General features: G+C 38.4%; 1 protein-coding gene across 2 annotated transcripts; it reads left to right on the top strand.

Moving 5' to 3' along the window:
- Positions 1-718: 718 nt before the first annotated feature.
- On the top strand, positions 719-14,596 carry LOC144959423 (uncharacterized). Of its 2 annotated transcripts, XM_078892004.1 has the most exons (5): positions 719-863; positions 9,399-9,461; positions 11,510-11,629; positions 12,890-12,988; positions 14,256-14,596. In XM_078892004.1, the coding sequence occupies exons 1-5, from the start codon at positions 816-818 to the stop codon at positions 14,424-14,426; spliced, it is 501 nt and encodes a 166-aa protein (XP_078748130.1). In that variant the 5' UTR covers positions 719-815; the 3' UTR covers positions 14,427-14,596. The 2 variants fall into 2 exon arrangements, with proteins under 2 accessions (XP_078748130.1, XP_078748131.1); XM_078892005.1 differs by lacking the exon at positions 9,399-9,461 and having other exon boundaries at positions 801-863.
- The last annotated feature ends 2,618 nt before the right edge of the window (positions 14,597-17,214 follow it).

Below are 17,214 nucleotides of genomic sequence, written 5' to 3'. Positions count from 1 at the left end.
ATCACTCCTGAGTGGACAGGGGAAGGGGTCGGAATCGATCTCGGTCTCCTCTCGCACGTGGAGCGAGTGCTCTACCAAATGCGCTACAGGGGAAAACCCATGCCAGAAAAAGCACGAAATAAGAATACAAGAAAGAAAAAAAAGCATCCACAAAATAAAATAAAATATCAGCTTGCCTCTCGAGACTCAATCCTAAGGAAGATCCGCTTGAGAGAGGAACACAAATTATGTAATTAATCTTAATATGAATATGTGATCATTCGCCTCAAAACGGTATTAATTCGGGATGGTTAAGTTGTTGAAAATTGCATTTATAGCCAGAAATATCAGACTTGTGTAGAGTTTGTATGTTTTATTGAGGAGAATGGATACCTTATTTATGGATGCTAATGCCAACAATTTATATTTTTGTCCAGTTTAATATTTAATTCGGCTTTTAAGCATCTGGTTCGTTCCGACATCATACCTTTTTGAGACGATTGGTCACAGATCAAATTATCTTTTGTAAAGTAACTTTCATGTATTTTTTAGCAGGTTGTGACCACGTGAGTCAATACACGATAATGTTTCCTACTACCATTTTTAACCTATGTAGATAAGAATCGCTGTAAAATCTTGAGAGAACCAGAATTCTACTAGGAGAGAAATCGTGATCAACAGATCAAAAATAAAATCATGGCGGATGTCAAAAGACGTAAACAACAGATGTCAATTTCTCTCTTGTTAAAAGATAAGATTTTATATATAAATAAAGCGGTTTGTCTCCCTTTGTATTTCTTTGCTCATCGACGTGTTGGGAAGTTCAATCTGGAAATATGAAAGTCTTGGTTGTTTTCGCTCTTACTTGTTTGGCGCTGGTTGCGGTATGTTTTTCGTATTTGTTTGGTGTTTTGGGTAATGCTGTATGAGGTAAGTTTACCGTATATGAATATTAGTAGGGGGAATTAGGCTAAAACCGTGCAAATTCGGGTTGAAAGCATGAAAATTTGCATACAGTTTGCTAAGACCCATAGAAAAAACATCTGATATAGAACCACTCTGGCAATCAATCATAACGTATCGGTTTAAGGCCTTAGATTTTACCTATTACAGCTATATTAAACAAGGGAAATAACTGCGTAAAAATATATATTTTCTTCATATTCATTGTATTAGGGAAAATTAGGCTGAAACCGTGCACATTGGGGTTGAAATCCTGAAAATTGGCATAGGTAGCTATGACCCGTATAAATAACACCTGATATAGAACCACTCTGGCAATTTCTCAGAACAGTGCGTTTTTAGCACTTTTATTTTTTCCTGTATAGCATTACTTATCCGAGGAAATAACCACGACAATACAATGTGCGTTCTAAAACTTTAAATACACCGGTAACCATTTACGGTAGCTAACTGATGATTATTTCGTGTTGAAACTAGTAGATAAAAGTGGGAGATGGGGGAGAGGGAGTGAGCGGGAGAGAGAGAGAGAGAGAGAGAGAGAGAGAGAGAGAGAGAGAGAGAGAGAGAGAGAGAGAGAGAGGGAGAGAGAGAGAGAGAATTTTACTCATTATTGTACTAACCTAACTAGTCGATAAAATAGGGAGAGGATGGAGAGGGGGGAGAGGGAGTGAGCGGGAGAGACGGAGAGAGAGAGGAAGAGAGAGAGAGACAGAGACAGAGAGAGAGAGAGAGAGAGAGGGGGGGGGGAATTTTACTCATTACTGTACTGACCTAACACCCCCCCCCCCCCACCTCCCCCCACCCCACCCCATACACACACACCCTTTATCTACACAAGTCCGTGCAAGGCAAAACGGGACCTTAAACACTTGCATCGGGTGCCGATACATTCTCTCTTACATGAACATTTGATGAGTTTTTTGGGACATTTTTGACAATTCTGGAAATAAGCTCCACAGTGGTTCATGTCGATCGTCGCATTTGTTGCAGGGTTCTCTTCTATAAAAGATATAATGTTAGCAAAAGCTCGACTTCTTTCAAGAACTGTGACATCATGATTATCATCAGCAGTGACATCTTTTAAAGCTTGTTTTTTTTTAAGTATCGTGCATGACAAATTTTATGGTATAGGGCGGTAGTGTGCCTCCTGGGCGACTAAATCTCCTCCGGCAATAAATGACAACATATCAGAATCTTTTATAGATAACGCTATTTCACGAATATTTTCTTCCATATCTGTTGTCATTACAGAATTGAGTACTCCCGATGCTATGTTTTTTACAAAAAAGCACTTTTGTTTATTATAGCCAATCTCTAATTTTGAACGTTGTCTCATTATTCTCGTGGGTTGCGAAATATATTCATTCGGTGACTCCTCCAAGTCAAATGACGACATTTGGAATTCTTGTATGGCAAATCTTTTAGATTTCTTTAATTCTAATCGCCTAATTTTGTTGGCATTAAATTTTACACGACAATACTTATGCCACTTAGCATCATTTTGTTTTAAGCTTTCAATAATCTCATTTCTTTCTCATGAATTAAAAACATAGATACATCCAACTTGTTTTCATCACAAACAAAAGAATTGAATTGTGTTAAATCTTCAAAAAGAGTTTCATAGCCTTGCCCTTTGTCATACCTCCTCGACTTAGAGGGACATTATAAACGGTAAGTAACGTAAAGTAAATAACTTGCCACAATACAGCATCATAGTGGTTAATGATGATGATAATGATGATAATTATAGCAATGAAAGTGGTATGCTTACTCTTTACTGTCATCAAGTTTGACCGAAATAGGTTTTAACTCACGTAAAATGATTATAGCAGTATTTTTGGAAAGAAAAGAATACAGGAGGAGGGGAGAAGGAGCACTGTCCTTTGTCAACACCGGTTATCGGCATTTATTGAGCTGTGTTCTGCTAGTCTGTTTTGCTCATCTTCCCGTCTGCCCGTCCGTTTTAGAGCAATTGATTATACTTATTAAATCAGATGCAGAAAAAATCTCATATTATAGAATATTGCTCGCTAGACGTCCTTTAAAACAAGTGAAATTGAATAATATTTACGATTAAATAATTTGTATGGTTCGTGAATCGAAAGTAAAGGGAAAGGAAAACATCGGCTTCGACGCTAAAAATAGTCACCAATGGGAATCCAAAGGATGACGTAAAACAACCTTTGGTCGGCTTGCCTCGAATGTTTACAAAATAAAAATGAAAGAAATTATTGTCGTCCATTTCAAAATTTTCTAATCTTAAAAACCTTGTATTTCAACTAATACTGATCTCTCAGAGTGGTTCTATATCATAAATTATAAGGTTTTTCATACTTTACAACATATGTAATTTTCATGCTTTCAACCCTGTTTGCACAATTCAAGGGTTTTTTGGACCTAATTCCCCCTACTATATGTTTGATGGGTTGGTTAGCGCTTGTTGCGGTAAGTTTTCGGTATATGTTTGGTGCATTAGTTAATGCGGATCGTGGTAATTTTACTGTGTATGTTTGGTGTTTTTGGTTAACACTGGTTGTGATAAGTTCATTGTGTATGTTTGGTGATTTGATTAACCCTGGTTGTGGTCAGTTTACTGTGTATGTTTGGTGTTTTTGGTTAACACTGGTTGTGGTAAGTTCATTGTGTATGTTTGGTGATTTGATTAACGCTGGTTGTGGTCAGTTTACTGTGTATGTTTGGTGTTTTTGGTTAACACTGGTTGTGATAAGTTCATTGTGTATGTTTGGTGATTTGATTAACCCTGGTTGTGGTCAGTTTACTGTGTATGTTAGGTGTTTTTGGTTAACACTGGTTGTGGTAAGTTCATTGTGTATGTTTGGTGATTTGATTAACGCTGGTAGTGGTCAGTTTACTGTGTATGTTTGGTGTTTTTGGTTAACACTGGTTGTGGTAAGTTCATTGTGTATGTTTGGTGATTTGATTAACGCTGGTTGTGGTCAGTTTACTGTGTATGTTTGGTGATTTGATTAACGCTGGTTGTGGTCAGTTTACTGTGTATGGTTGGTAATTTTGTTAACGCTGGCTGTTGTAAGTTTTCTGTGTATGTTTAGTGTGTTGATTAGCGCTGATTTTGTAATTTGAGTCCTACTAATTGCCGTCCGGAGTCGCCAGGAGCCGTCCGAAGCCGTCCGGAGGTCATCTATATTATTCTCAAGCCATCTCCCTCAGGGCTGTACGAAGCTTTCCAGAAGTCGTCCGAAAGGGAGGCATTCTGAAAGCTCCTCATGCTACAATTACATTCACCATTGACAAAAAGATCATTGGTCCTGATCGAAAGCTAGTACATTAACCATTGACAAAAAGATTATTGATACTGAACGATAAATTACAGTGACCATTCACAAAATGATTATTGGTACTGAACGATAAATAGTACATTGACCATTCAGAAAAAAATTATTGTAACCGATATATTTATGACTTCCGAAAGCTCCTCATGCAAAGGGAAACAACACAAATATCCCCTCAACTAACCCTAAGAAAAAATAAAACCTATTACCTATAACTAACCCTAACAGGAAAAAACAAACAAACACCCTAGCAACTTTACTAAGACTTATGACTAACCCTAATATTTTTTTTTAATCCTCTTACCTCGAGCTAACCCCAATAGAAAAAAAAAACTACGACTGCTTTCAATACTTCACAAAACAAAATGGCGACAGAAAACCAAAACAATGGTATATAAGGAAGGTTTAAACTTTCACTAATCATCAAAGCTTGTTCTTGAGTTTTAAAATGGATACTATATATTGACAAATTGAATCAATAAACGCATAACAAAAGACCCACGGTGAAAATACTAATTGAAAGAAAATGCCAGCACGAGGAACTTTCGGAAAGCCTCCCTTTCGGACGACTTCTGGAAAGCTTCGTACAGCTCTGAGGGCCTCCGGATGGCTTGAGAATGCTTTAAATGACCTCCGGACGGCTTCCCTAGACTCCGGACGGCTTCGGTCGGAAATTAGTAGGACAGCGTAATTTTACTTAGTAAGTTTGGTGTGTTGGTTTGTGTAGGTTGCGGAGTTAAGGAAGTTTATCGTGAATGTGTGGTGTGTTGGTTTGTGTAAGTGGCGGAGTTCAGGACGTTTATCGTGTATGTGTGGTGTGTTGGTTTGTGTAGGTGGCGGAGTTAAGGAAGGTTATCGTGTTTGTGTGGTGTCTTGGTTTGTGTAGGTGGCGGTGTTAAGTAATGTTATTATGTATGTGGGGTTTGTTGGTTTGCGCTGATTGCGGTTTGTTTACTGTCAATTTTTGGCGTGTTGGTTGGTAAGTTTACCGTGTAGTTATTATATGACGTCAATTTAGTGTTTTCTTTGGCACTAGTTGTGATAAATTGTTCATGCATGTTTTGTTTGCTTCCTAGCACTGCTTGCAATAAGATTACAATGTTTATTGGTATGTTTGTTGGTTGACGTTGGTTTGTTTGATGTATTGTTGCGTTAAATTTACCATATTATTATATGTTTGATGTGCTGTTTCGCGTTAGTTACGATTATTTTAGAGTGTATGTTTGTTGTGTTGGTTTCACTTGCTTATATTAAGATTGAGCTAAAAATAATTGAGCTTTGATATAGCGCAATATCCACTAAACGTGCTCAAAGCGATTTACAAGCGGTCCCTAGCCAACAGCAACATTTAGCATGTAGGACGGGACATGACGCCTGTTAGTCGATAATACAATTGTTTTCGGACAGAGACAACGCTTTTAAGGGCGAGGTACTCATTTTACACTTCAGTACCGTGAGAGAATGTGCCTCAAGTGCATTTTCCAAGGACTCAACTATCCGGCGAGAGATGCTAGAACTCAGGACCTTCCGATCCGAAAGCGAGTGTTTTACCAGAAGACCACATAGCCTATAATTTATGTTGAATTTAAAATTTGAAACCAATTAGCTCTAATTGGAGAGAACAAAACCACGCGCCCTTTCTGTCTTTTTATCTTTAATGATTCGAATTGTCCAAATAGTCATTATGGGGGTCCCGATTGCTCATTTGGTAGAGCACTCACGTTACACGCAAAGGGCCGGTGATCGATCCTGGATGCAGGCAAGATTTTGTTCTGACCCTTTTGTCCACCTAGCCAGTGATTGGTTAGCTAGGTCTGTTCGATCTGGCGGAAAGTATGTTGCGATAGACTAGCGTCTTATCCAACGGATAGAACACAATTGCTATTGTCTGTTTCACGCTATAGAAGCCGGGGGGAAACCGGCTCCATGGGCCTATAGATAGTATGCACTTGGCTAAGAAGCTCACAACATTGCCATCCTGAAGTATAAAGGGACCAACACACAAAACTATGTGTAACCTTAAACGTTTATAGTCTGGTTAATAGAGTTTAGTGATAATTACTCATAAACATGAATGGCAAAAAACAATAACAAAGGCCCGTAGTCATCATTAACTTATAGTCTGACACTGACTAAAAAATGACGTCAAAATGCCAGTATTTGGCCACAAAAGAAAACAAATCGTGAGTTGTATTCAATAGTTCAACCAATGAAATAACTTTTTCCATGAGCACTACTCACGACAACTCACTAGGCGGTGCAAAAACCAAATAATGACGTCAAAATGCCAGTCTTTTTGGGTTTCAGTGCCAGGCTATAACTTAACGATAGCTACGAAAGGACTGATTGACGTCAACTTTGTTCTATCTATTGCCTTTGAAGGACTACTTTGGGTGGGGGTAAACGTTATTGTTCAAATCTGAAAGAGTGTGTATACACATTTTTTTCTAGATCTTTATAAAACACCAGTGTCTGGTTGTAGCCATCGTTAAGTTATAGCCTGACATGGAAACCCTGAAAGACTGGCTGACGTCATTATTTGGTTTTTGCACCGCCTAGTGAGTTGTCGTTAGTAGAGCTCATGGAAACAAGTGGCCCCATTGGTTGAACTATTGAATACAAAACTCACGATTTGTTTTCTTTTGGGGCCAAAGACTGGTATTTTGACGTCATTTTTTGGTCAGTGTCAGGCTATAAGTGAACGATGGCTACTGTGTGGTACACTAATACCACGTCGCTCTCATGTTCAGAAGTTTGTTATTGTCGAGATGACACAAAGGGGAATAACTCATTAAATAATTCATCAACATAAACAATAACTCATTGCGTCTCTTAGATCCTATAAGAATAAAACAAATCACTGATTATTTTCAACCCAGACGTTTAGGGATAAGTTCTCACTTAATTATAGATAGAACGAAGTTGACGTCCCTCAGTTCATTGTTATTGTTTCTTGCCATCCATTTTTATGAGTAATTTTCACTAAATTGTATTAAACAGACTATAAACCTTCAAGGTTACAAATAGTTTTGTGTGTTGGATGGCAATGTTGTGAGTTTCTTAGCCAAGCGCACAACATATATAGTAGGAACGAAATTGACGTCACTCAGCTCTTTGTTATTATTTTTTAGACAACCTAAAAGTGTTGGTCTAAGTCGAGAAACTCCAACTCAAACAAGGTTTATTTCAACCAATCAAAATCAAAACACGTCAGGAACAATCTTGGCCATCATTCGTTTCTCGTTCATTCTCAACTGTCATCGCACACAATAACAAACTTCACAACATGAGAGCGACGTGGTATTTCAAGGAGAATAACACATTAAATAATTCATCAACATAAACAATAACTCTTTGCGTCTCTTAGATCGTACCATAATAAAACAAACCAATGATTATTTTCAACCCATCCTTTTAGTGATTAGTTCCCACTAAATTATATCAATAGATAGTTCGAAGATGACGTCACTCATGTCTTTGTTATTGTTTTTTTTGCAATCCGAGTTTATGAGTAATGCTCACTGATCTGTATTAACCCGAATATAAACGTTCATGGATACACACAGTTTTGTGTGTTGGTCCGTTATACTTCCGGATGGCAATGTTATGAGCTTCTTAGCCAAGCGCATACTATCTATAGATAATGAAGGTTACACACAGTTTTGTGTGTTTGCATGTTTCACTTTGCTGGCAGATGCTGTGAGTATTTTAATAGTTTAACACGGAAAATCTTGTGAGAACTGCCTTCTGAAAGCAATAGACAAATAGATAACCACGCCTCTCGGACAGTCGTCATACTGTAAACAATGGCCGTGATTGGTTGTCATAGCGATCTACATAGGATTTACTATTGATGGTATGTGTCTAAGTAAAAGACCCACTGTTCGACCGCTTGATCAATACAGAAAACTATATGTAAACTAGACGTCTATAATCTGATCGAGAAAATCGTGTTATAACGAGTCGCCCATTTTGGCAGTATAAAAACAATAACAATGGCCAGAGAGAGGTTGTTTATAAACAACCAACTATGTTTGTCCGAGCACGTGTGAAGGCTTGTCACGATTTGATGTTTTGATTGGTAGATAATTTAAGAGTTTAATTCATCAAAGAGCAGTGTGAAGTCAATTTCATTCTTTTTTTTTAAAAAGTAAACAACCATATAAATAGTATGCGCATGGATAAGAAGCTCACAACATTGCCATCCAGAAGTATAACGGACCAACACACAAAACTATGTGTAACCTTGAATTTTTAGAGACTGGTTAATACAGTTTAGTGAGAATTACTCATAAACGCGGATGACAAAAAATCAATAACAAAGACCTGAGTGACGTCAACTTCGTTCTGTCTATAGATGAAACATGTATGCTAGATGTGTAGGTAACAGTGCCAGACAAAACAAAGAAAAATACAAGATAAAAAAAGCCAAAAGAATAAGGCCACCTCAACAGTTGAAAGAAAAAGATCTGAACAAGTGTTTATGAAAAGGTTCCAGACAAAGAACGAAAGAAAAATACAAGAAAAAAAAACATCCCAAAAAATCAGTCTACCTCGGTTATTGGATGTTTTTTTTTCTTCCAATTCTCATTCTTGCTTTGTCTGGCACCTTTCATACACACTTGTTCAGCTCTTTATTTTATACTGGTGGCTGCTCCTGAATTTTTTTTATTTGATATTTTCAAGAGTCGAAGCAGTCTGACTTTTTAAAAGATGTCTTTTTTTCTTGTATTTTTCTCTCTGATATGTCTGGAGCTGTTTCATACAGACCTTTTCATAACGTTATCTGACTTCAATGCCTTCTCCTTCGTTAAAACAGTAATACTTAACCCTCACCTTACCAACCAACTATAGGAAAATCGTCACATTTGTTACGATACAACCAACATTTTTCTTATTCAAATTTCTTTTGTACATCATAAAATTTAAAGGAAAGGAACAGTGTGTTGTAAAGCATGTTTTGCTAAAGAAATTATGCATCGGAAGAAATTTACTGCTATTGTGTTTGAGTGATAAATAATGTTGTTTTTTTTTTGGTGTTAGTTGGGTGTGAAGTTTTGGGGAAAATCCTGAAAATGGCTTGTAAGGAGAGAGTAAACATTGTTTTGTTTTGTTTCTTCCCCTTCATATCCACGGATTTTCCAGGCCAGTAGAAATTTTGTACTCGATTATCTCCATGAGTATCGATTTGAGGAGCACGACAAAAGGGTAACTCATTTTTAATGATTACTATTTCCTTTTCATTTTGTAATAATTGATAATTATACTTGAGCTGTTATATTGCCCGATATCCACTTAATGTGCTCAAAGCGCTTTACAATGGGTCCCTGACCAACAGCAACATGTAGAACGAGATATGACGCCTGTTAGGCGATATTACATTTTTTCCGACATAGACAACGCTGTAAACGGCCAGCTACTCATTTTACACATGAATATGGTGAGAGAATGTGAGAGTAAAGAGCTTATGCACCGAGGGAGGCTCGAACTCAGGACCTTCAGATACGAAAGCGAATGTCATACCACTAGACCACATAGCCGCGTAGTTTTTCTGAAAAGATAAACAGCGATGTACAGATAAAACCGGATGTAATATTTTATTCTATATTAATCAAATCAAGAAAACTGACTTATTTATTTATTTATTTACTAACCTACTTACTCGTCCACTTACTTACCTTTTTACTTACTTGCTTAATTACTCACCAACTCATCTACTTACCTACTTACTAAAATCGTCCCAAATTTACTCACTTCCATACCTACTTACATACTAACTTCAAAATTTACTCATTTTACATCTGAGTACGGTGAGCGAATGTGAGTAAAGAGCCTTCCAAGGATTCAACTATGCGCCGAGCGAGGCACGAACCCAGGACCTTCCGATCCGAAAGCGAGTGTCATACCAGTGGACCAAATGGCCACACTTTTACTGATCTTATTGATCCCGACATAAGGCCGTTTTGAGACAATTGATCACATCCATGTCCATCATTCCTATCCACCGAGTACTAAATGTCATTCCACCCACTAACAACCACAGATTCCTATCCACCTATAACTAATCCATATAAATGTCTTCCGCCCATTCCAGGACCTCAAATTTCTATTCCTATCCACCTTGTACCAATCCATATTGATGTCATTACACCCACTCCAGGACAACAAGCTCCTATTTTTATCCATCTAATACTAACCCAATTCGATGCCATTTTCACCCACTCCAGGACAACAATCCTCTATTCCTATCCACCTTGTACTAATCCATATCCATGTCATTCCACCCACTCAGAACCATACACTCCTTTTCCTGTCCACCTAGTACAAGTCCATATGTATGTCATTCCACCCAGTCCAGGATAACAAAATCATTTCCTATCCACCTAGTACCAATCTATTTTGATGTCATTCCAACCAGTCCATAACCACAAACTCATTTTCCGACCCACCGATACTATAATCCATGTTGATGTCATTCCACTCACTCAGGACCACAAACTCCTATCCACCTCTTACTAATCCATATAAATGTCTTCCACCCATTCCAGGACCTCTAATTTCAATTCCTATCCACCTTGTACTAATCAATATTGATGTCATTACATCCACTCCAGTCAACAAGCTCCTATTCCTATCCATCTAGCACTAATCCATATCCATGTCATCCCACCAAGTCCAGGACAACAAAATCCTATTCCTATTCCTATCCACGTGGTACCAATCCATTTCGATGTCATTCCACCCACTCAAGGACAAGAAACTCCTATTCCTATCCACTTAGTGCTAATCCATATTGATGTCATTTCTACCCGCTCCAGGATCACAATCTTCTATTCCTATCCAACTTGTTATTCCAACCAGTCCAGAACCACAAACTCATTTTCCGACCCACCGATACTATAATCCATATTGATGTCATTCCACTCACTCAGGACCACAAACTCCTATCCACCTTTTACTAATCCATATAAATGTCTTCCACCCATTCCAGGACCTCAAATTCCTTATCCTATCCCATCTAGTACCAATCCATATTGATGTAATTCCACTAACTCCAGAACAACAAACTCCTATTCCTATCTACCTTGTACTAATCCATATTGATGTAATTCCACCCACTCCAGAACAACAAACTCATAATATACCTATCCACCTTGTACGAATCCATATTGATGTAACTCCGCCCTCAGGACCACAGACTCCTATTCTTATCCACCTAGTACTAATTAATTTTGATGTAATGCTACCCATCCCAGAACCACAAACTCCTCATCGCCATCAGTGACTCTAGAGGGATGAAGAAATGTCACATAATTGAAGTTAACACCAAACTGGCACACATCCTTAAACGCAGAGAAAGCATGAAGAAAGCTACTGTGAGTTGTTACGAAAATACTCGAAACCTTTATGTGTGTGTTGCTTTTTGGGGGGTAGTTTTTGTTGGGTTTTTTTGGGGGGGTGGGGGAGGGGGTCTTTTATTTTCCCGAGGGTGGGGGGGGGGTATTTTTGTTCTCTGTTCCATTGTGTTTGTTGTTTTTGTTTTTTTTTGTTTTCTTTTTTTTTTCTTTTTGGGGTGGGGGGGGGGGGGTTGTTTTGTTTCTTATAAGCTATCGGTTTAATTTGTAGGATCGAGAGCGGTGGGGGAGGGGGTTTGGAGTTTGATTAACTTTTTTTTTCTTCCGTGGTTTGCTCTTGTTTGTTTACCCCCGCCTGTTTTAGTGGGAATGGGGGATAGGGGGGGGGGATTGTCTGTTTGGGTTTTTTTTGTGTGTGTGGTTTGAATCCTTAATGAATTGAGAGCAAGAAGTTAGAGCTGATAAAGTCTGCTTTTACCCAAAGAGATACCGGGTTCGTGCTGCTAGGGTCATCTCATATTACCTCTTGAGCCAATGTTACAGTCCCGTAAAGATGGTTATCGGGGCTATTTATTACATTCAAACTGCGTCGCTCTTCTATTATAAAAAAGGAAGAAAGACTCTACTAGAATCGAAGCCAATGGGATAACGGTTGCTCAAGGCAACTCAAAATATGCTAAAATGACACTAATTGTTTGTTTTGCCCGACACGAGGACAAGAGTGAGGACGAGAAATAAAGCTTTTATGATAAGCTAAATCAAACAGTTCACGAGACTCCAAAGCATGACGTAGGTACCGATGATGCTTGGTGATCTGAACGCAAAGGTTGGACGAGATAATGGCTGTAAAAATTGCCACGAGAACCATCTTGACGGGACTATAAAAATTGCCACGAGAACCATCTTGACGGGACTGTAAAAATTGCCACGAGAACCATCTTGACGGGATTGTAAAAATAGCCACTGAGATTTATATAGCATGGCAATGATGTGGTAAAATCCCAGCTTCAGTTTATATTGAAAGACGAATGGTATGGACGTTTCGTCAAACAGTTTTTATAGTATTGTATTTATGCTTTTATTGGGGTTTACTTTTGTTGTTGGCTTACCAAGGAGTCTCAGCCCGAAACTTTCCGTGTGTTTGGAATTTTATCCCTTTTTGTTTTTTGAAGCAGGCATGATATATTTTTGTTTATTACTGTTTACAGTCCACAGCTTCTAGAATCTTAGTATCACTTTAAATAACAGAATATTACTTCGTTTGTTTTTTTTAAATTCCAGGAGGAAATTTACGAGTTGATCACAAGTGGAAAAGCCGATGAGAAGAAATTGAAGGGGAAAACTCTTTTTTCAAAATACAAAGATCACGCTCTTGTCAAAGTGAGTAATTTTGAATATGTCACCCATCGTCTTTAAACAGTACTATGTTGATGTGATTTCGTTGCTTAGAAAAATCAATATCAATCTTGTATTATATTATAATATTATATCAAAATCATTATCAAATAAGAAAACTGTATCGTGCTATTATATATTATATATATATATATATATATATATATATATATATATATATATATATATATATATATATATATATATATATATATATATATATATATATATATATATATAAGAAACTTTCAAGCACTCGACGTGATTATAGATATAAATAAAACCCATAAATGAGGTGAGAATAATAAATAATTCGCGCTCCAAAGAAACTTTCAAGCATTCTACGTGATTTCATATATATATATATATATATATATATATATATATATATATATAATTATATATATATATATAATTATATATATATATATATATATATATATATATATATATAATTATATATATATATATAATTATATATATATATATATATATATATATATATATATATATATATATATATATATATATAAAATCACGTAGAATGCTTGAAAGTTTCTTTGGAGCGCAAATTATTTATTATTCTCACCTCATTTATCGTTTTTTTTTCATCCTACAATGGTGTTTCCTTCATCCACTGGTATATAGCTGGATTCTTCAGGGAGGTATGCTGCTAAGTTATGTCAGGGATGAATGATGTTATGTCCTGCATTTCTCCCTGACATAATGTAAAAGCAATATCTCCATTTGATCCCATATGCCACTATTTGGAAACATCCCAGCCCAAATTGACAGTATATTTCCTCCATGGCAAGAAATATATTTGGAGACCACCAACATCAATAGTCACTACCATGAACCATGATCTCTCTACATATCAGAAACTTCTAGATGAGGCCGAATGAATCCCTGAAAAACTAAGAAAAACTGCACTGCCCGCCATACCAAAGTCGCAACAAGATATTGACAGCCTCAAAACTCTGGCCCAGGACCGTGACCAATGGAAACAAGTAACAACATGGCTGGAGAGAGCAGTTTTACTCATCGAGGTTTTTAAAAATCTGTGACCGAATCACACAGTTCTCAGCAAGCGTCATTCAGACTGCGAGGTTTACTACTTGCTCTTTGTCCTATGGCAGCAGATATCCTCTCCTTTTAACATTTATTAGAAGACAAAAAAGAAACCTAAAAAAAAACATAACAACGTTTGAATTAAATGAAATATCTCATCAATTTCCTCTTTTTTTTCCAGGAATGCAGACACCACACAACTTTCTCCATGAATTACACTCCCAAGTTCAAATCCCATCATAATAAGGGTTCAACTCACAAGCCTATGCGTGTGACCACGAAGCCACCACGGAACCACGCAAACAACCACGGCCACAAGCACGTCCACAAACATAAGAACAACAACCACTAGAAATTCTAGAGCTGTTGCAGGAGTGCAGTTGAAGCTGGTAATTGGATAACCATTTAAACGGAACAGCCGCGTATTCGGGATTATAACATCTGCTTATTGGCGCTATTTCAATTAAGCTGCTTCGACTGTGCAAGCTTCATTCGGCGAATAAACAGTTTGAAAAAACATCACATCTAAATATGTTATGTGTGTTGATAACATTTTGTGTCTTTCAGTTGTTTCCCGATAGCTCAGTTGGTGGAGGACTCACTTGACAAGCAAAGGAGCCGAGATCTAACCCCCCCCCCCCCCTTCTTCCCCTCTGTCCACCCAGCAGTGATTGGATAGCTTAGTCTTTTAGACCTGGCTGAAAATACTTTGCGATTGACTTACTAGCGTCCTATTCAAAGGGTATATGGCAATTGCTATTGTCAGTTTCATCCTATAGAAATTGATATATACTCCGGCTCAATGGGCTTAATAAAGACACCAAAGGACTGCGTTTTTCTTTTAGTTGAGGTAACTCAAAATTAGTTTCACCATATTGTAAAGACATACAGTGTGAAAGCTGTTCCACTATAAGGATCGTAAACCTGGAGGGACACAAACACCTTCAATCACAAAATTGCGGCTATGTGGTCTTGTGGTATGACACTCGCTTTCGGATAGGAAGGTCCTGAGTTCGAGCCTCGCTCGGCTCATCGTTGAGTCCTTGAAAAAGGATATTTACTCATATTCTCTCACCGTACTCAGGTGTAAAATGAGTATTTGGTCCTGAACATCCTTGTCTCTGTCGGAAAAAAAAATAATATCGCCAAACAAGCGTCATGTCTCATTCTACATGTTACAGGGCCCCTTGTATAGCGCTTTGAGCACATTAAGTGGATATTGCTCTATATAGAATCTCAAGTTAAGCTGAAGTTAAAATTTCAGACACTCATTAACAAATTCCTCAATATAATTTAGAAAAACAGATGGCACACCATATCCGCGACATAGAACAATGGAGAAGGTCAAACCAAGAACCCATCAACACCCGAATAGGAAGAGGAAATAGAGATGGGTCGGTCATACACTAAAAAGACCGGGGAGCAAAGTCACACGTCCGTTCCTTGAGTGGAACCAACCCCCAAGGGACATGAAAGGTGAGGCGTCCAAAACAGACACCGAAGCGCTCAATGTCAAAAGTGGAGATGGGTCGGTCATGCACTAAAAAGACCAGAGAGCAATGTTACCCACCAGTTGCTTGAGTGGGACGCTCAAGGGACACGAAAGCTGGGGCATCCAAAACAGACATGGAAGCGCTCACTGTCAAAAGTGGAGATGGGTCGGTCATATACTAAAAAGACCGGGGAGCAATGTCACCCAACAGTCCCTTGAGTGGAACCCCCAAGGGGTACGAAAGGTGGGGCATCCAAAACAGGCATGGAGACGCTCACTGTCAGAAGAAATTAATGAAAATGACAGGCCTTACCTGTGCGGCTACCAAGAAGGCATGGCCAAGGACAGAAGCAGATGGTGGACGCTCGTAGAGGCCCCCATGTTAAAACTGGAACTAGAGCTTTTATATTGTGCAATATTCACTAAATTTACTCAAAGCACTTTACAATGGGTCCTTGACCAACAACAACGCGTAGCAAGTAGAACGAGACATGACGCCTGTTAGGCGATATTACACTTTTTTCCGACAGAGACGACGCTGTTGACGGCCAGGTACTCATTTTACACCTGATTACGGTAAGATAATGTGAGTAAAGAGTATTTTCCAAGGACTCAACTATGCGCCGAGCGAGGCTGAAGTCAAGACCTTCCGATCCGAAAGCGAATGTCATGCCAAAGGCCACATAGCCGCACATAGTATGTTCCACTGGGAGCAAAGAGGATCAAGTCAAAAGTCATAATGACATCTCATTTGCGCACGGTTTTTCAGTCATAACGACATCTCATTTGCGCACGGTTTTTCAGTCATAACGACATCTCATTTGCGCACGGTTTTTCAGCCATAACGACATCTCATTTGCGCACGGTTTTTCAGTCATAACGACATCTCATTTGCGCACGGTTTTTCAGTCATAATGACATCTCATTTGCGCACGGTTTTTCAGCTGAAACAATTTATGCGTAATCACATTTTACGCGCTTTTTGGGATTTCCACTTGCAGGCATATGTGACCCCGTCGTCTCTAACCAGTCATGGCATTATGTCGGGATTCAGATGATTCAGAATGCTAACAGCGTGTACTTATTTACAGGTCTGATAACACAAATTGTTATGGGCTCGTTGTTGTCCTGGAAATACTCTCAAACCAACGCAATGCATTGTTGATTACAATAACGTTAAATCAAGGCCGTAATGAGCTTCAGTTATCGGACCTATAAATATGTGCGCGTTGGATGGTAAGAATTGTGTTTATAGGTAATCGTGTGGGACTGGAATTAGTTGTGTTTCTTTTATTGAAGACATTAAGGATGGTTTCTTAAAGTGGCCCATGGAGCCGGAGTTTATCCCGGTTCCTACAGTGTGAAACGGGTAATTGCAATTGCTTGCTACCCTTTGGATAGGAAGCAAGTCAATCACTTTCCTCCAGATCTAACAGACCCAGCTACCCATTTACTGCTGGTTAGACAGAGGGATCAGAAAAACATCTCGACAGCAACCGGGATCGATCTCGGTCTCTTTGCGTGTGAAGGAAGTGCTCTACCAACTGGGCTATCTGGTCCCCCATCATATTTGTCGCTGATCATTTAAAATCTATAATCGGTTGCGGACATCTATTGCCTACACGTCAATATCTTTCCAAATTGAAGG

Source organism: Berghia stephanieae, chromosome 14 (assembly GCF_034508935.2).
Source record: "Berghia stephanieae isolate SIO BIC M18660-M18661 chromosome 14, UCSD_Bste_1.3, whole genome shotgun sequence".
NCBI classification, from domain to species: domain Eukaryota; kingdom Metazoa; phylum Mollusca; class Gastropoda; order Nudibranchia; family Aeolidiidae; genus Berghia; species Berghia stephanieae.
This window is presented reverse-complemented; position numbering and strand designations above follow the sequence as displayed.